This window comes from Neocloeon triangulifer, unplaced genomic scaffold (genome assembly GCF_031216515.1).
Source record: "Neocloeon triangulifer isolate White Clay Creek 2 clone unplaced genomic scaffold, ASM3121651v1 ptg000008l, whole genome shotgun sequence".
NCBI classification, from domain to species: Eukaryota; Metazoa; Arthropoda; class Insecta; order Ephemeroptera; family Baetidae; genus Neocloeon; species Neocloeon triangulifer.
In genome coordinates, this window is record NW_026775550.1 from 2,188,783 (window position 1) to 2,210,315 (window position 21,533).

General features: G+C 34.9%; 1 protein-coding gene across 1 annotated transcript in view; it reads right to left on the bottom strand.

Annotated features, from left to right (window-relative positions):
* The window catches only part of LOC132194626 (uncharacterized), a 54,291-nt gene that overhangs the window by 9,322 nt on the left and 23,436 nt on the right, over window positions 1–21,533 (bottom strand). The window contains exons 2-5 of the mRNA XM_059616029.1: window positions 12,174–12,434; window positions 9,360–9,443; window positions 9,144–9,293; window positions 8,655–8,811 (exon numbers count right to left, since the gene is read on the bottom strand). Coding sequence (XP_059472012.1) covers window positions 8,655–8,811; window positions 9,144–9,293; window positions 9,360–9,443; window positions 12,174–12,434 — 652 coding nt within the window. The remainder of the gene's footprint in view (window positions 1–8,654; window positions 8,812–9,143; window positions 9,294–9,359; window positions 9,444–12,173; window positions 12,435–21,533) is intronic.

Below are 21,533 nucleotides of genomic sequence, written 5' to 3' on the forward strand. Positions count from 1 at the left end.
CAGATTCCAAAATCCGTTTCATTCATCAAAAATTATGTTACATTTAATCACTTCTTCTTTATCGATTGAAAGTATAGCAAATCGAGGTTGTGAAATTTTATTTTGTACGATGAGTATCTCGAATATTAAATCGCGTCAAAAGCTTCGGCGACAGTTATCTCAATCAACAAGTTAAAAGAAGCCGGTTAATTAGCGGCTTCAAAGCATCCATGAAAGTATTTCAGGAACGCAATGGGCAAAGCAAGCTTGGGGGTTTGGCAAAGTATTCAGCATTCTTCAGCTGAACATCAATCACTTTCAATTTATTTGCTACATTTGAAATTTTCAAAACCCCTGCAAGGCGAAAATTGCTCTCTCTCTTTTATGGGAAAATCCTTTCACATCATCAATCATCTGTTGTGGAAAAATTAAAATGTCAATGGAATCCTTTTAATAATTACAAATCAGTATAGATAAAGTAGAGAAAATAAATAAAAAAATTAAAGAAATTAAAATTATTATTTATTCTCTCAAGTCATGTTGGAATAATTGATTATTGGAACACAGCTGACAATGGTCTGATTAAATCAAACGCTGGAAAAACATAAAATATTTTTAATTTACTGGATTAGAAATTCTAATAAGAATTGAAAAACATTAAATACAAACAAAGAAAATATGCTTTTTCATTAAAAAAATAAACGGCTCAGTTAATTAAATTTATAAAAAAGCAAAATTATGAAGAATTAAAGTTGAAATAATTCTCTAGGACAACCTACTATCATGTTGACAGGTAATTTTCCAAGTTAATTTTATTAATTTACAAGATCCACAAAGAAAAAATTGTGCTCCTTGTTGTGGAAAACTTTTAACTTAAAGCAAAAATTATTGTTCTGGAAATTTTTTAACATTCGACTCTGTTAATAAAACTAATTGACCTTAAAAGTTTTGCTCTGACGAATAAATTACAAAATGCTGAAACTACTTAATTTATTTTATAAATTTATAAATCGTATGTATGGAAATCTGCAGTACATTCCAGCATTTCTTTCCAACTTTATAAAAGTTTTAAAGCAGATTGAATAAATTGAGCGTCAATGATTTTTTTATGTGAATTTTTGGCTCAAACATATACTCACGTCGTTTGCAACGCGTGGCACATAAGAGTTGATAATAATGTGATATGAGTTGTGTGTTGCACAGCCTCGCAGATATTGACCCTCGCAGCTTCTCTCTCTCTCTCTCTTATTTTATATAACACACACACGGGCAGATAGGAATTCCAAGCTCTCGGTGCGCGCCGCTCGGCGGGCTCTTCTCTGGTCCATAATGTTTGAGCTTCATCACCTGCGCCGTTCGTTGCCTACTTTGTACACACGGCGGGATAAATATGTTATTTATCGCCAACAACCCTGATGGCATACAAATTTCAAAATTTATAAGTCGCGTGCGCGCACCGAAAACCGGCTGCCGCCGGCCAAATTAATTAAATTCCTATCCGCTGCCGCCGATGACAGACCGAATAAATGCTCGATAAATTGCGGGACGCGCGGACCGACATGTGTGTGAGTGTTCATTAAATATTATGACACGACCGCATATCTGCCTGACCCCCAATTATTCGGCCGAGTAATTATTGTCCGTGCCGCCCTGGCCACAGTATAAATTATTTGTCCGTATATTGTTGTCAATGCGCCGCTGGAATTTGCGTTTTGAAATTCGACCGTGGGCAAAAGTAGTCAACTATTTTAATATATACATATTCAGTCTCAATTATTGCAAGAATTCAGGTACACACAAATAATCGTGGGCGAATTTAGTTTTGGACAAAGTCGGCGCAAAATGACTAAATGTTAATTTTGGTCGATAAAAGTAAAAGCTAAATGAGGAGAAATTTATGAGCAAGGATTTTCATTAATGAAATAATCAATCAAAATTCCTCCGGTAAATGAGTTTTAACTAAAATTTTCCTCCGTTGAGCATTTGTCAAAACCTCAATTATTTTTAATCAATTTTTATATAATTTGATTTTTTTCTACGCTGTTTTATTCAGTTTTCAGTTTGTTTTGTGTTTTAATGAAATGTTATTGAATGGAGAATAAACGAATTAATTATAATAAATCACGTCTTAATTTCCGGCTTTCTGTATCGCAGTTTATTTATTACGCATAACCGCGCCCCTTCCACATATTTCAAGTATGCAACCCGAGCATCAGTGCGGACGTGCGGGTGGCTTTGGTTCTACCCACAGAGATTGCACAACCAGCAAGTAAATAAAATAAATGATGTAAAAAGGAAATTAGAAAGTAGCAAAGGTCATTTTAAATATTTCTTAATCTTGCAAAAATAGCTGATAAGAATTCCGCTGAACAGTTTAATTGCACAAAAAGTACTTTAATTGTTTAATCAATAATTATAATAATTTTCACTGAAAAACTAAACAACAAGCAAAACCCTTCAAACATTAAGATAAAAAAATCCAAATTAACCTGTTTTTCGCATATTAAAATTGTGATTTGTCACCCAAACGTTAATACAATAAATTATTAAAAGATTTCCAATACAAATTTCTCTGTTTATTTTTCTGGAGGTATTTTTTACAATGTTAAAAATTGATCAAGTGAATTTTTGTTCCAAAATTTATTTTCCTGATGGCCGTAAAAATGCCAACCATCCATCGTCAATTGCTGTGACCGACACTTTATTTGTGCGCCCTTTGACACATAATTTTCAGCACCGGGCTGAAGTTGAACATATCAAATTTCACCCGCATTTTTCCAACGTTCCCGAATAAATGATGCTCGAGAGAAAAATGTACAAACGAGCAAAAAACGCGGCAATCAAATTCAATTGCTGTGAATTCGCCGGATTATACGGTTGCATGCAAACCAAACAAAAACGGGCGCGCGTGTTTCAGGTCACCATTTTCCAGTGAAAAAGTATTGGTCGGAATAATTATTACAAGTTCCAACGTGATTCATATCTACGCGGCTGCAAGTTCCACCGGCTTGTTTGCCTCTCATTGTTAGGCCCGACAATGGCCGGCCGCCGTTTTGTATGTGAGGTACTTTGAAAGCTAGAGTTACATGCACATGGTCAAAAGGGCATGTTGAATAATATGTACGTTTTATCATCATGATGATGCTCGCCGGCACACCGAGCAGAGAGGATGCTCTTGAATGCAAGTAAACTCCGCCTATTGCTTCTGTCCACTCTCTTTGCATCAAACTCCGCCCCTGGAGGCTCTTTTCATGGGTCCCGCAAAACACACACGTATACGCAGTGGTCGATGCAGCTTTATAGTATGTTTATGTGCCACTACTACAAAGCCGGACACTTGGTTTAATTTCGTGCAGTTGTGCGCCCCCTTCTCAAATGCGCACATAAAGCAAGGGTGAGATGATAAACGAAATGACGTTGAAGTTTGCCAGGACTGAGAAATTTCTCACTTTTGGCGCAACGCATTCGGATTTTCAAATCATTCCGAATTTTACATTGTTAAAAAATGTATTTTCTTAATTGAGATAATTATAAATCAATCTTACATATAAGTAAAATGAGTGCAGTTTAGAACTATTTAGAACACAAAATAAAATTTCAAGTTTTTACTTTATTATTTTGTATCAGAAATTAATAATAATAGACAGATAATAAATAAGTAAAATTATTTGGACAGTTTGGAAATATGGGAGAAATTATTTGAGTGCGACATTAAATTATAAGCAATATTCTCATTTATGAAACGTTTTAATACCAACAACTTTAACAAAATTTAAATAAGCAAATTAAGATCTATTATATTCTTAATATTTTAATATGTTTTTAACCATTTAAATTTCTTTAATTATTTTATTTATTATATTTAAACGAATTAATTTATAAATTTTTAATTTGATTTAATTTGGATTTAATGACAATTGCATTAAATAGTATGCAGTATTTAAAAATTTCTAGATTTGTTATAAATTACTTTTTGAGCGGATGATTAATATGCGGCAGATAAACTGTAATCTAATATTGCCATCTGAAAATAATTTAAAACATATTATACACAATTGCATTGTATTAAAACAATAAAACTTGCAGAGGGCAAGCTTTTTTATTATTGAAGGTATTTTTGTGTTTTTCTACAACTTTCTAGCCTCAAGGACCAGGGTCTTAAACTCACATTTCCAATTGCATGCGGGTTAAATTTTTATGCAATGAATCAAAATAATATTTTACATTTTAGTTAAAACAAAAAACCGCGTGATTAAAAACAAATTATATAATTGCTAATTCTTCAAGGAAGCTTGCTTTTTTAATACAAAAATTCGAACATTTACAATTAAATTTTGTCAATAAACCGTGGAATAATCCAACATTTTCTTTATAACTCCTGATTTGAAGCTGGAGAAACGAAGAAATACGTATCGAGTGCGTGTTATGTGAGAAGAGAGCAGACAATTAAAAGATTATTGACGCGGGGATGGCCCTAATTTCTCTGCGAGTGGATAGGAATCCGGTGACGACATCCACTGACTGCCGACTTATAATAAATGGAACTCATTAAAAAGCGCCCAAATTAGTTCCAACACGCTGGTGCGGCGGCGGCGGCGGCCGGACACATCGCGTAATTCTAACCCGTCCGCTCAACACTCGCTCGGTGTAAATTATCATCCATCCTGGGCAAACGTCGGTCGGTCTCGGGTATATTACTTCGTCTACCAGTCGGTCGGCCGGATATTTGGAATATTTTTAAAACCAGAGTGCGGTAAACCTATATATGTGCACGATTTATCACTGGATCGAGTTTTCACGCTCGGACGGGCGCCGCATTTCCAGCCGAAGGAATAATTAAGCAAATCGCCTCCCTCGCTGCTCCTCCGAAACTTCCCTCTCGAGAAGAAGCGCCGGGCTCCGGCTTTTGTAATTCATGATTAACTCTCGCCTTCACTCACTCACTTTATTTACACTAGAGTAAACACTCTGCTGCTTCTTGAAAAAGTATACAAAGAGAGATTCTACTCATCAGGCGCAGTTTTGCGCGTTTAAAAGTTTGAGCCGTGTTGTGGCATCGGTGGCCGTGTTTTGTTGTAGCGCAACCAACCAAGCAGCGCGAGAGACGTGTTGGTTGATAATTTATGTGACAATCTCCGCCGGGAAAAAGCTACTCTGAAAAATCTCTCTCAGGAGCAAAGTACATAAATCCATCCAAATGCTTGCGATGCAAATTCGGCCCGGCGCGGCGCGCGTTAATTTTACTTTTTATCGCGCGTCGCCGATTAATTATGCTCCCGGTGTCTCGGCGCGAGGGGCGAACAAAACGGGCTAGCTCGCGAGAGACAAGAGCTTTAGTTGCTGAAAAGCGGCGTCACGTGACAAACATGCAGTCATGATAAATTAACCTGCACTTAACGCACTTTGGTGTGAAAAACAGTCTCAGGAGAGGCAGGGTAATAATTTTCATGTTTCATTGACTTTTATTCTACAGCATTTCCTTAATGTTGCATTATTTCTTCTTTACTTTCTTAAGTACAGATCATAATTCAAAAAGAGATGAAAATTATTAATTATTAATTGAAAATAATATAAAATCATTCCCATGATCATCTCTTCGAGTGTCAACTTCTTCAAACAAATGAAAAAAAATCTTTAGATATTTAAAAATTTATATTTCTGTAAGAATCTGAATTTCCATCAACAAAAATAATGGCAATGAAGAACTCATAAAACTTTTATTTGAGATGAAAAAAAAATCCACATTGTAGTCCAATTTTTCAATTAATGCATTTAAGCTATTCACAAAATAATCTTTTATAACTGAAGAAGTCCTTAAAATTAATAGGCAATTGAGTCTGCAAAGAAACGTTTTTAGCAAAAATTAAATGAGTTGCACTATTTTTTTGCAGCTACTTAACCTCAAAACAAAAACTATAGAACTGTAGATCGGCTAATTTTACGGCACAAATATCCGACAAAATCATAAAAACTATGATAAAAAGTTGTAAATTTTAAAATATTCTCATATGATTTATTCAATTTATCTAAACTATGGACATTATGAAATTAGTTTAAGATCTGATAGAAAAAACCATTTTCACATGCAGCTTCGAATGAACGAAGAAGAAACAGTGAGAATCAATTTTTCCCTGGAAATTAAAGTTCAAAAGTTGTCTACATGATTTTTTTTTCTTTATTCCGAATAAAATAAAACTTGAAAGAACTGGAGAAGTTCAACCACCCTCCGGTGTTTTCCTTTCCCACCATTTCAAAAACATTAATCGCCCTCGATCCGAATTAGACCCAAGAATTAACTGAACTCGGTGTTGAGTTTCTCCAGTTTTCGAGTTCGGAGGGAAAAGCCGAGTGTGGCGTCGTTAATGGAAATAGTGCACCTCTGCACACCACGTCCCAATAAATAGGCAGTGCAAGGAAATAATAAACTGGTGAACTGCGCAGAGGAAGGATTAAGTGGTGCCATTAGGCGCGCGGGAAGTTTAATCCCGTCGAGGGCGAGATATGGCGTAAAAAGCGGGAGAGGAAGGAGTGAATTACACGCGCCGGGATATGTCATGCTCTTATCCTTAAATTACACGGCTCACTTTTTATTTACACACTGATGGTGGCGCGCGCGCGCCTCAGAAGCATTTGGGTTTGTCAACCCTTCTCTCTCTCCGTAATTAAAAATGTGTATAAAAGCGCGGCGGTCGAACCGAGCGAGCTGCTTTTTCGGCCTCTCTCGCATTTGAAATAAAGGCCTCGTCCCAGAGATGATCCTTTTTTATATATGTAAGGCTCCCTCTCAGCTTTTTAATTAAAATGTTGCTGCGGAAAAAATTCTCCGACTTGTGTGGAAGGAATAAAATTTAGTGCGGGGCTCTCTGGACCGTCGTTTTTGCTGCGAATGCACGCCGGGAAACGGCCTGCAGTGGCGGATGTAAAAGTTGCTCTGCCCAAAGGACCGGCCGCGCCACCGCAGATATTAAAATTGTGAAATTTAACTCGGCTTCCTGCTCAATTAGATATTTTTGCTTCACATTAATGCAACTTGGAGTATCAGAAGCCCAACCACGGCGTAAAATTTTGATTTTTTAATATCATCTTAAATAATGAAATATAGTTTTTTTGTAAATCTAAAAGTATTTGCACGTATTATTTATATTAGATAATTTTTATTTCCAATCTAGTTTATAATAAATATGAAATTAAACATTTTACAGTTATTTTTATTATTTAATTTTATTTACTTTTTATTTTTATAAACGATTTGTTATTATCACAATAAAATGGTATTCATGAATAGTCATTTTTATCAAAAATATAGTTTTATAAATAATTATTTTCTATAATAACAACAGAAGCTTAAAATGTAAATTTAATGTACAAATAAATTTATCAGCTAATATTTTCCCTTCTTTGACTTGAATTTTAATTTTAATTAGGAAGAACGAAAAAGTATAATAATAAATTAAATTCCACTGTAACATGAGGCTTCAAGAGTGAGCTTACAATTAGAAATAAAATAGAGGATAAATTTAATAATTTTCATTATTAAATAATTTTTGCTTTATTTAACTAAAATGAATTTTATTATGAACCATTTAAAATGAAAATTGGATCTCTTCTGGATGGTTTGACAACTCTAAAAATCAGGACCAAAATCACGACACGCGAAATCGAGAGGACCATTTGTTAGACGCGTAATCGCGGCAGGTGATCTGCGGCCGAGATGACATCGGAAAAACAAAAAGAGATGATGCATGGTCCACGAGCATAGAGTAGTACGAAGCGTGGGAACGAGTTAGTGGGAAGGAGCATCTCTCACGAGAAGGACTTTTAATATCTACAAAACTACCGACCTTTGCGCCGGGCCGCGCGCGGCGTTGTTGATGGGCTCCGCTTTGATGACACAAAACACGGTAGGGCTCTTTTCGTGGCCCATCCAAATTCCCCGGAGTGCACGAGATGCTTTTGCCTCGCCGGCTTGACCTCTGCGCACTCCTACTACACGCCGATGATGTGACATGATACACTACTTGTGTTGTTAAATTTATGATGTAGAATTTTTATATGCAGACTCGGTTGCGCGCTCAATGGCCATCAATTATTTTTACTGCTCCACCACCGGCTACTACAGCCGAATTCCGCGCGCCGCTCTCGTCCCAGCCAACCGCGCTCTTCGAAAGCAACGAGTAAGATATTACCCGCCGATTATTTTCTCACGGGATCAAAATTTCCCTAATCGCAAATCACCCGATTTCGCTCACATCGGTTCAAGGGTGACTTTTGTTAGCTCCTGATTTTGATCAAACCATAATTTGCTTAAAAAAAGATTGATCTTTCAGAAATTCTTTAATTTTCTACATTTTTAAACTTTTAAATTTGTTATTTATTAAAAGCGTTGAAATATTCAATTAATTTCTCATTAAATGGAAGCGTTTCGATTGGAATTTCATTCAAACACTCCCCCGTAGTGCTCGAGTGTCTTCGTCCCACGACGGGCCAGGTATATGAAAGGAACGTGGTGAATTAATTTACTGACAAAATATTCACTGGCCCATCTCAGAGGCGCAAGAGATGACGATAAAAATTTATTTACATAAATATCCTCATTCCCGATGCATTCCTGCCTGCATGGCTTGGATTCTTTCGCAGAGACAATGAATGGAAAGTCAAATTGCTTTTGTACTCACCAGCAGATGACGAAGAAGGCAGCTGGAGGGAGTTGATGTTCTTCTTTGAAAACTGACGAGCAGGGCAAGTCCTGACCGAAGTTCCAAATCCAGGAGGGAACATTTTGCCCTTGAAGTCAAACAGAGATGGCTTGCCAAGAATTGCTTGTCCAAAAGCCTGAAATGATAAATTGCAAAATTCTTTAATTAGAAACAAAATATACAAAAACTTAATCTATCGATTTGATGAAATCGTTTAATGAAAAAAACAAAAACAAAATAAACAATAGTGAAAAAATTTATTGGAAAATCAAATGGAAGGAATAATTGAATTTAACATAATAATTTTTCCTTAAACTTCAAATTATTTTTCCCAAGACGGAAAATATTCATCAGTCAGCTCAATAATCAATTGAAATCAAAAGAAATTATCTTAAAAATTCCCATTATTATTATTTTAATTGCATGAAAATATATTTTATTTTAATTCATTTGAAAATTTCTAATGACCTGATCCTTGTTTAGGGCGCCGAGGGCGCGGCTGAAGTGCTGATCAACCTCGGCAGCGGCGTTCCCAGACGTGTAGTTGGTGAAGACGACGCAGTTGGCTGACATGTAATGGGCTTTGCTGTTGGCTTTCAGGTTGTCGTTGGCCAGGCACTGTCAAACGGCAAGAATAATTTGCAACATTAACAAGCCGCGCAGGAAATTATTTTTCACGCGTACCAGGTAGTCGGCGAATCCAAAGCCCACAGAGTTGAAGGCAGTGTCATGAAAGTTCAAGAAGTTGGAGTTGTCAGTCGGGAGGTCCTGAAATTTCAAACAAAAATCAAATCCAGGGTAAATTTATTAATTAATTAAGAAAAAAGGCAATGTGCAGAAATTATATCAAAGCTTTTTTTAGATATTTTTAAAAGACAGAAATGTGCAAAAATTCTACTTTTTAAAACAGCAATTATAATAATTAGCAATAATATTAAAAACGTTTTTGGTATATTTGGAAGATTTTTTCAATCCATATAATTAGGAGCAGAAAAGTTTTGACTAATAATTAAATTAAAATTTTTATATTTGTTCAATTCAACTTCTCAATTATTTCTATTGTTAGAGAATTTAACAATCATTTAGTTTAATATGAGAAGAAAAGCCAATAATTTTTTATTATTATCAAAGCATTATTTCAGGCAAAGTAAATCTATTCAAAATGATGTTTTTTTTTTAATGAAGTTAAAACTTTCTTTTGAACGTTTTTAAAAAAAAAACATCCTTATGCAAATTTATTAATGAGGTCAAATTGATTGATAAATTAAGAAATAAAAATGTTGAGGTTATAATTCAAAGCGAATTCCCGAGACAAAGTTTCCGAATGAGCTTTGAGCTGGCTGGAAATTTCATCGATAATCGATGGAAATCTCTATGCGTGGTGCGTTCGCTGGCGAACATGAAAGAGAGAATCTGAGTCATGAATCGAATAAAGAGACCCCCTGCGGCCGGCACCTGACGTTGATGAGGTGTAATGCGCACAGCGGGTGACCCTTTATGCCCCGCGCGCACAATATCTTAATTCGCGGCCAAACATCCCTTTGATCCTTCACATATTGTTTCCCATGCGGCGCCTCATCCATATCGACGACAAAGAGTCGGTTCGGATAATATTCCAAACTTGGTCGCGCCCAGGTGGCCCCTCTCAAAAGTCTACATCTGTTGTGCGCCAAACCACCTCGGGTGAATTGCTGGCGTGCCGAGGAATCGCGTCTATCACTAATTATCGGTCCACATACAATCGCATTCCGCAGCTTTTGGCTCAGATCATTTAGGAATTTCAGTGGTTGCTCAATTTTTTTACTCTCGTAATTAAAAAAAAATGTTGAAAACAACAAAGGGACAATTTTAATCAGTTTGTAAAATAATAAATAAATTAAATTAAGGATATTTTTATTGATAAAATTGATTTCTTGGAAACAGTTTGAAGTTTTCAGCTTTTAACGAAAAATAAAAACTTCTACGATTTAATCCATTTTTTATGTCTCAACCAATTTTAAATCAAAATATTTATATCCATTTTACAATAACCACGACTGACATCTGAATCAAAACCTGCACGGTGCATTAAAATCGGTTATTTATGACATGTTATTTTCTTTAATGGTCTTACAAATGAGTAATTCACGGCGGGTGCCGTAAATTATGAGCAGTTTGTCTCTCGGCGCGCACATAAAATATTGAATGTATATCCGCGCGCCTCGTCAGCTCCCATATCATCCAAACACATGTTCCGCGTAAGACACCGCGCGCGGTCTGTCATAATTCAAATATGTCTCCGACGGAGAGAGAAGACGGGCCGCGAGCTAATTCCATCGTCAATTACCATTCACTTGCGTTTGATTTACGGTTTACCCGCTAATCCTTTGCTAATGGCGCGTGAAATTTATCGTGTTATCGTTGAGAGGAAATGCATCATGGCCGCAGAGAGATTAATGTTAATAATTAATTCAAAAATGGAAGCTGCAAGTTTTGTTCTTTAATCAAAAAGTAAAAAAATTTAATTCAATTAAGATAATTTGCAAAATAATTTAAAGAATTGTTTACTTGTATCAAAAACAATAATTATTTTAATTTGACTCCAATTTATTCATCCAATATTTCTAAAGAAATTAATTTCAAGCACAATAAGGGTGATCCAAAAGACCGAGTTATTGTTCAGCGGTAAAAGTTGAAGCAGTACAATAATTATGATTTTGGTGTGTTTTAGTTCATAATAAACAAAACAGCATTCAAATTATTAATTTTTGTATTTTTATTTTACTTAGCTTTTCCCGTTGCAGTTTTTCGATGACGTGAAGTAACTTTAATTAAATTAGAAACTTTTGTTTAATCGCCTTTTACGTTCTCAAAAAAAAACTTAGATCTAGTTTAATAATACAATAATGATATCAATTTAAACCATTTCAGTGATGGCAAAAGTTGTCTCAAAGGGTCAATGTAGCCTAAAGCCAGGAATAACTCTTGTTTAGATCTGGATTATTGATATAATATTAATCTCTTTTTCACAATTTCTTATTTTGAATCACAATAAATATTGCAAGAAAAAGTTACATTTTATCATTATTTTTATTACTTTTTATAAATTTATCAACTATTTTATACTTTCAATTCAAGTTTCAATTAATTACTTAAAAAAAAATTAAATTAATTTGAACAAACTGATTGACACTTGAGGAGACGACGAGAGATTAACAAAGGACCTTGTCCTCGTTGGGAAAAAAATTATTTTTTTCATTTTCGTTAACTTTTAAAATTATTATGCAAAATCTAAAGTAAGGCTCCTTGAAAATGCACATTAATTGAATGTTACTTAAATAATTTCAATGTAAGTAGGTAAAAATTATCATTACTTGTTTAATTTTTTACTTATTCTAGAAATTATTTATTTTCTTTAAATAAAAGTTAATTTTTTTTAATAAATAAAGATATACGAATCATATTTTGTACTGTCAGCTAAAATATTAGAATATATTTATGAAAGTTTGTAAAACTCACCCTGGTGGGGAAGTCAAGAAACGGAGCAGGGGCTGCGCCGGGGCCGACGTTGGCGGCGAAGGCGATCTCGTTGGCGGTCTGCAGAGCAGCGAGTTCGTCGGCGTCGTCGTCGGGCTGCATGAAGGGGTTGACGAGGCCCTGCTGGGGACGCAGGGCGCAGCTCATGTCGTCGTCGCCGAAGGCCGTCTTGTCACTGCCGGCGTCCTTCTTCGGGACCGCCGCGGCTTCGGGGGCGTCGTCCGGCTGCTCGGCCTCCTTGTCCTGCAAATAGAAAAGCGGCAGGGGGGTGCGTGAGCGAGATCGTTTTTCACTTTTTCGTACAGTATACGGAGGGACACGTGCACGCACTTAATTGCGAGTAAGTGCATCGGCCGAGAATGATGAATTTTATTATTAAATCCCCCCCACCCGTCCGCCCCTCGTTGTTCTTATTTGCAGCGGAATGATTATTGCGTTTTGCTGACTGTGCCGCCGCTTTTGTGCACGAGCGTGCATAATTTCGCGCCGCTAATTGATTTTCGGTGACAAATAATCGTGGGCCGGAAAATAGATGACTTTTGCGCTTGATTAAATAATGCGAAAGGTTTTTTACGCGCGACGGACAGTAAGTGGAGGAACCTGTTGTTTGAACGGCGCAGATGTTATAGTTTTGTGATTATGCATGCAAGTGTTTCCATCAGCTGTGTGTCCCGACCAACGTTTAACATTTAAATTAATTTATTTACGATCTTGACACATGTAAAAACACTTTATATTCTACGCGAATTTCTTTAGTAGTTAAATTTAAAAAGAACAAAACATACAATTATAATGGATAAGATAAAAATTTTATCAAATTAAGAAGCCACAAGATACTTAAAATCTAAATAAACGTGTGTATAAAGGACAATTTTCTATTTTATTAAGAATATTGAATTAAAAATTTACATAATTAATTTGAATTTTAAGTTTAAATTTTTAATTTACACTTTCAACATTAAAAAAACAAAAAAAAAATCCATGGAGTATTTATTTAGTTTGAAGATAAAACTTTAAAATCTTAAATGAAGAAAAAGGAATAAATTAGCTGCTTTTATTTCAAATTTGTTTAATTTCATAATTGAATTGATTAAAGATCATTATTTCATATTTCGATCTCCATCAATTTTTGTCTGTTCTACATTTTTGTCAGAGCACAAATTAAAGTAAAAAATAACAAAATAATTCCACTAATTTGTAAATTAAAATAATATGCAATAAAATCATCAAATAAAATATTCGTAAAATAATTTGTAAAATAATTATTGGAGCAATGAGTCTTATGTGAAACTCATATATGGATTATGGACCGATTAAGAAACTAGAGCTGTCTTGCGGTCCAGATAATGAAAGAATTTGTGTTTTTGTAAATATATGATTTTAATAAATGTTTTTTCATTGGTATAATATTTGAAAGTAAAAATTAAATTTATAAACAGCTTTTTAAATCAGATATACTCAAATTTGGACTCTTTTGCTTTGATTCTCATTTTTAAGGTTAGCCGCTTCACTTTTGGCAGTTTGGAAGTTTTTGGTGGCCCTGCCTGCTCTTGCTCGCCCTGTTCGTTTCGCCCCATTATTGTTGTCTGCCGGTTTCAAACGGGCAGGCCAGGCAGGCAGAGCTGCTGGGGATGCTTTTTCTCTCTCCGCGCGCTGCGAGTAATATTCGCGCGGCTGCTGCGCTCGCAGGTCGCCATGGAAACCGAGCCCCGCGCACCCTTCGTCGAGGGTTGCAAATATCATGCAGCTGGCGATTGGTCCATCTCCTCAAGGGGGAAAGATGCTGCTGCTGCTGCTACCGACGTGCAAATATAAATGCTCTCCCTGCAACCTAATCTATACATTCATCTGGGGACTTCAAAATCCAAATGAATGCAAATGAAGCCTCAGAAAAGAGAAAAATCGTGTGATTTTATAAATAATGTTCTAATTAAAATCAGAACATCAGAAGCTTTAATTTTATAAAAATTACCTTTTTACTTTCGTAATAATTGTTGATCGTTTATAAAAGCTTCAAATTATCAATTATTTTCAAACAATTATGATTCGTATAAAATATGAAATCAAAATATACATTTAAAAAAGGTTAATTAGCCACGTTGTGAAATATTATTGTCAAGTATCGACACGTTTTCATTAGCGCGCTTTTCGATCGGGCGTTTTGTTGTTGCCAAGCGGTGAAAAATCGCCCATTAATTTGTTCGGGAATTTGAACGGTTTGTTAATTGTCCGCGCGCTCACGTACATACAAAGGGTTAATAAACAGCTGCGATATGCACCTCTGCCAGGTTGATTGCTTATTTATGAGTCGTTGGCCCCTGGGCCGCCGCCGCAGAGAGTGAATTATTGATTGGCGATGCGGTTTGCAAAATACGCGCGCCGCGTTCACTCCCACGCCCCGACAATTCAACGACCTCTTTCCTCGTTTGCGTTCGAGTGAAATGTCTGTAAATATAAATGCGTCGTTTCAATTCGGGTTCATCTTAATTCGTTGCTGAATTCGCTCGATTTCAAAGTCGCGAAAGACAGCAGAGCTGCCTAAGAGCATGAACTTGCAGGAATGCGCCGGCTCTGCGGATTCGCGTTCAGCCACAGAACAACCTCAATCCGCGTATTGTGAACGATTTAAGCAATTTAATTTTTTTAGAATTTTGTAAGAAATATAACAAAAGATGGTAATAAATTTAAAATATATTCACGTATTTAATTTTGCAAACGAAAATAAGCTATTAATTTCTTTACATTTATTATTATTTAACTTTTTTAAAATTATTTAATTTTATTTGTTTAATTTTTATTATTAATTTACCTCTTTCCTTATTTCAATTTAATAAAAATAGAAATCGACAAAATTTAATACGTATTTATTTTTCTTCTTTTAATGGTTATTTTTATATTATTTATATTTGTACTGTGTAAGTGGACTAATAATGTATCAATCTATTAATTGCTTAAAATATTTAATATTTTATTGAGCGCTCATAATTTTGAGTAAAATAAAATTGAAAAATTTGATTATCCTCTCCATATATGAAGATTGATCTCCGAAATGCGAATTTGAATTTGAATTTTTTGTGTCAGAGCCGGATTCCGATGCACTTGCCAACGAGAAGAGAGCTTTTCAAGCTGCACACGCGACAAGTGAGCGGCGTGCGGCGGAGAATTTATAAAAGATAATAGAGCGTCGAGAAAAGCTCGGCTCTCTTTCTACTGTGCAAGTCTATAGCGCGCGTTAGCCGCACCACCAAATATTTCAAACATTTGCTCTGCTCTCCCGCAGCCTCACATTCTGCAGCCGAGAGACCGACGACCTTCGGAAAGAATTGCAAATGGGGTCTCTGAATTGACTTGTCACTTCTTCTGCACACTCGGTGCCGTCGCCGCCGCGCTGCACCGCGCCGCAGAGACATACTTCCCGCTAATCATCTCTCTTTTAACCCTTTGCCGCCCAACAAGTGGAAAATATATAATTTTTGCACCTACAGCGAAGCCAAAGTTAAGTTGTAAATTTCTTTATAGTTTTTGCAAAAAAAAACTTAATTGTGTTAAAATGAGTGATTTTTTGAATATTTTTAGTTGGAATTATTTAAAAAATGTATCATGTTTCTTTATTGTTCTTTATCAGTCCAAATTGTTACATCACATTGTGTTCGTACAATTAAATTAAAGGTAAATCTTTATTTCCCCAAAAAGATGAATTGTAAGATTTAGAAAACAAAAATTCTGAATAGGAAAAATAGATAAACACCGTTTAAACCCATTTGTTGTTAGATATTCAAGCTTAACTGTACCTCCCAAAAAGATTGAGCCAACAATTTTACACTTATAACTAAAATTGAGATTTTGAAACTACCAAGAAACACTTATTCAATTAAAATCCTGATCTTTTTAATAAAAAATTACCTATTTCAAATAATTATATACAATAAACAAAATAAGAAGAAATTATTAAATGATATTTTTTCCTTTATTCATAAAAATCGCACCTATTTTACCTTAGACAATGGTCTGATCTAAAAAAAGCTGAAATTTCCAGAACTTTTTTGCATCCATTAAAAAAATAAATCGTTTTTCATAAAAATACGCGATTTCAAATCGTCTTGTTCTTGTTATTCTGTAAAAATAGTATAAATTTTACCTTATTTATTAAATGTAAATTTATTTTTACTTTAAAATAAATTATAAAATAGAAAAAAATTGATTAGTTTGGATAGGGAAGAGCAACTAGTCAGTTTCTACGTAAATTAATTAAATTACATGAAAGGAGTGAGATAAAATGAAAGAGCTGTCTTTTAATCCGTCTAGCATAAACAAAGCACTCGATCTTGCAGCAAGCCAAATATTTGGATCATCCACAAAGCAAATTCCAACTCAATTGATTTATCTCAGCATTTCGGCTAGCCACAAATCTTGAACCCTTCCATGCGTCGACCGGTCTCTAAAATAAATAAATAAATCTTGGCTCACGCGATTTTTTTGTTACCTTCGACTTTGACTCTTGCGTGGTTTTTCTATTTCTTGAGCGTAAATTTGTGAGGCAATCGGAGGGAAAATCATGGGTATTTTGGATGCGTTTTAACGGGGATGTTAAACGCGCCCTGGGGTCTGCTTTCAAATGAGTGACAAACCCCTTAACGACGTGGAGGGTTCAATAATGGAAATCGCCCTCTTTGTCTCGCGTTTTTAGCGACAAGTGCTTCAAAATAAAAACAAATCGAAGGAAAGAAAGGCACGCGCCCCTCGCACGCATTAAGCGCGCGGTAATGCCTTTTCCATTAGAGGCGAAAATTGATGAGTCTTTTTCGAGTAGGAAATAGAATATCAATCCAAACAAATTCCACTAGAAACGTTTTAACATTGTTCCGTCGAAAAAACAGCGTGGCTGGATCGGATTTTCCCCGAGAACGTAAACATGCAGCGACAAAAATGCGGTGGTAATTTGTGAGACTGTGTTTTCATTTCAGAAACTGTGCAACCCCTCAACCTAGCAGGTTGTGAAAAGACGATTGAGCTATAAAAAGGAGAACTGATGCGGGAGAATGTAATGGCTTGACTATTTTTATTACTTTTTATTACTAGAATGGTTTAAAATTTTTCGTGTCGGATGTAAATGAAACCTAAATTAACAGAGATTCAGCAAAATTTAGTTTCCATAAGAATGAAAAAAGTGCAAATTTAAACTTATTTTACATTTCAAAAGTTAGTAAATTTGGTGAAAAATCATTACCAGAGCGTCTCCAATTAATTAGAGATAATTGTATCTACATCATAATAAATTATTAGAAATTTAATTAGTTGAGTAATCTGTTCAAAAAGGCATTTTAAAAAATTTTAATTTTGTGATTGAAAAATTGTTTTTAACATAAATTCACGTTGTGTTTTTGTGTGTAGACCAAAATTAGTCATTAAGGGTGAAATGAATCAAAATGAACAAATTTCAATACGATATAATTACTTTGTAAAATTGAGATGGGTAGTAAAATTTGATAGAAATCACTTTTAATATTCAAATATGATTCTTGACTTGAAGCAAGAAGTGCCTCCGTCTGTGATGTTCAAATTGAATATTATTTGCAAGCAGCCAAACGGGGAAAAATTAATCAAACCTTTAATATTATAAAAATTATATGATATTGGCAAAGATCAGAAATAAAATTATAAATATTACATGAGGATGTTGACCTTTTTAAGAATCAAAATGCGCAATTTTTTTCATTTTTGGGAGTATTTCCCACAACATTTGATTCTATTGTTTATTTAATACATGACATCATAACATATCAAAATATTTCAATTTATTTATAAAAAAAATTTACAAAGTTTTGTTAAATTTTGTAGTCAAATTAAGCAATAAAAAAAGTTGATTTTGATTTTAAAAGTACTTTCATGGGCCATCTTTATCCTCCAGATTTGTGCTTATTAATGTATTTGTGACGTTATTTCTACTACGTTTAAATTTTTTGTATTATGTATTACTTCTTTACTATAATTAATTAATTATACTTTGCAATAAATTCTTGCACAGTTATTCGAAATAATTAGATCCTAATGTATACAAACAACTCTACTTGTAAAAAAATAACTAGAGGAAAATTCCAGGTGTGCAAATGCCAATGATCTCCTGCATGAATAGCAAGATTGTACTTACGGCATTTTTTTTTTTTAATCAAATAATTATTGGAGCAGTAAAGCAGTTAAATTATGCTAGTCGCATTGACTTGTTTTATATTCAGCAAGTCCATTTTGCGCGGCGAGAGACGACACGGGCGCTAATGGCTTGAATAAATTTGGCACACGCAAAAAGTGCTCACCCTCATTAAGAAAAGGTATTCGGCGGCGGCGGCGGCGAGCGAAACAAGAAAGACACCATCCGACGCACGCACAATATTATTTGACCCTTGATGCGATCAAACTTGCTTGGCACGCCATTATTGAGCAAGAGGAGCCCATTGTTGTGTCTGTTCGGCGCGGACCCCCTGCACCTCAAATTAATTCTTCGAGCCGCGGTCGGCGCGGCTAATTGAATAATTGACAGCATCATCAATCTGGCTCCGCTCGAACGCGTTTCGCGCATGCCGAAATTTTCGCCTAATTGCCGCCGATTTTTTTTATATTTATTTTTTCTCTCGTCGCTCTGGCTTGATTGGATGCCGAAGACGTTTTAATGAGGCCAAAGGAATAACTGAGCAATTTATTGCCGCGCTCAAAGGGACGATATTATAGCTTTTCCTGTCCAAATATTTGGAGCAATTTAACGCCCGAGTCACAAAATGACGGCCGACGCTTTGTTTTATATTGGAATATTTGGAATATTTATTCAAATTTCCGTCGGCGGGCGCGTGCCCTCCGCACGCTTCATTAGCAGCTGAATGTAAATTAGCCGCCCGATCGGGAAATAATTGCCAATTAATTCAGACTTTCGGCACGGAAAAAAATTGTAAAAGAGCGGGCAGGTATATAAAAAATTGGACAAAAACTATCAACGACTGCGGCAACAGATGCGAAGAGTCCTTGATGAATAAAAACGTGGTCGCACCGCTCGCTTTGTATTTCACTTTTCCAAGTAATTTCTCCTTTTCATGATGTAATCCAGCCCCACAGCCAGAGTTAATTTCAAAGCAAGAGTGTTTAAAAAGTCTAAAAATTTTAAATTTTAATCATTTAATTAAGCAAATTAATCTCTCACACACACAAAAATAAATCAAATTTATTAAGCCGAAAGCCAGTGCTTAAAATTGTTGATTTAGTTTTCATGAATTTTTCTCGTTCTCTCTCACAGTGTTTTCAGTACTTAAATTATTTTCTGACAGTCGATTGTTTTGACTTGGTTGGAGGAAAATGTAATGAATTGAAATTTACTAGAGGATCACTTTCAAGTTGGGTAGAAATTCATTTATGTTTTTGTCATGTGTATGCTGAAGAAGAATAGTAATTTTTCAAAAAGAGATTTTTAAGATTTGTTTTAGAAAAACATTATGCAAGTTTGGATCCACACAAAAATTTTGTTTGCGATAACGTTTTTTAATTGTTCTGTTACGAAAATAAATAAAAAAGTTAATTTTAAAAATCAATTTATATTTAATCATTAAGAAATATTATATCTTCTTTTCTTAAGATATTGCTTAATTTAATTTAAGTCATAAATTTGATTTTTTTTTTCATTTATTTCTCAAATATCCATCACTCGTGGTTTTTCTCTATTTTGTATTGCACAACTAATATAAAAATAATTTGATTAATATGCAGTGAGCATGGTGGACAATGCGAATTGCATTTATCTATAATGATGATGTTTAGTGTCTACGGTCTTGTATCTTTTACATTATCAATCAATATAAATCTAAATATAATCACATCCAAGAAAAAGGATAAATCAATAGTTAATTAAACAGTAAAATGTTTTGTATATAATAATACTATTTTAATTTAATTCCTGAACACAATTAATTTAGTTAGAGATTGAAAAATGTGATATATTATTATATCATTTCGCCAATTAAGGGATATTATTTATTTAAATACTTTGCAAATAAAATAAAATAAACAAAGTGATTGCAATGCGCGCATCAGCATTCCTAATTTGAGATTGACTTATTAAGCGGCTGTGGCGCGCGCGACGTATCAATTTCGCGCTATTTGACTCGTCATTGCTGCACAATTAATCAACCGGTCATACCACATTAACAATACAACTCATCTTTTCCAGCTGACGCAGCCGAAAATGAAAATAAAGAGAGCCGCGCGTGCATGTGGCGTGAGCCGAGAACTTTATTCAAAAGAATATATTATAATATGTTGCGCGCATTGAAAACAAATTCCACGCAGATCGAAAAGGTTGACAAATTCATCACGTGAGTTTTGTCGGAGGAAAGGCCGCCGTGCTTTTCGGACCGCAGGGGTTAATGATATAAAAACGTACGGAGAGAATGAAAAAGAAGCATTGTCCGATCGAGGCTCATTGTTAATTGATTATTGTTGTCGGCGGCAGTATCGGCTCTTTCCAGATCGCTATCAGAGAGGAATTTGACTGTGCACAATTAATTTGAATCTTCGCGGCCTCCATTTGTCCGCATGTATAATTAAATTGGCGAAATTTATTGCCCCGGCGGAGGTCTGAGCAAAAATGTAGTGTTTCTCCTCTAACGTAAGATTATGAAATGGGCGCCATTAATTATTTCGCAGCGAGCATATATAAAATTTCCAGATATTTTATTTTTGCCAATAAATCTCCGCTTTCAGCCGCCTCGTTAAACTCTCGCTGGAGACACGTGTAATTGGCCCTCTTTACAGCTTGTCGCGGATCCACGAGTATTGTGGGTGATGGAAAATTTCGCAATTCTCGTGGCGCGGAATAGACACGCGGAACTTCAAAACGACGAATGGAATTTGCCGCTGGACAGCCAAGCTCAATTAGCTTGAAATTCATTTACGTGGGGGCAACAAATTAAAAACATCAAAATCTTTGGGAATTATTTTAGAAAGAATAAATGTGCATTTATATTTTGACCAAAATTGTTTGGCAAGATTTGGTTTTATGTGAATATTTTACGAATTTAAATTTTGCACTGGAGGTGGTGAATGTTTTCAGTTCATATGTGTAAATTACATGATCCAGAAAATTCAAATAAATAATTTCTATCGTTTTGCATTCCATGCTAACACAATTAATCAGGCAAATCCAGCAGAGAATGACAGGTCCATTTATCAATGAGAAATCAAATTTTAAGTGAATTAGGTTCCTATAAAATAATATTTAAAAATATTTTTCCTGAATTTTAATTTTTCATATAGAAATTTAAGCCAATAAAAAACATGCGAGATATCAAAAATAATTTAATAAAA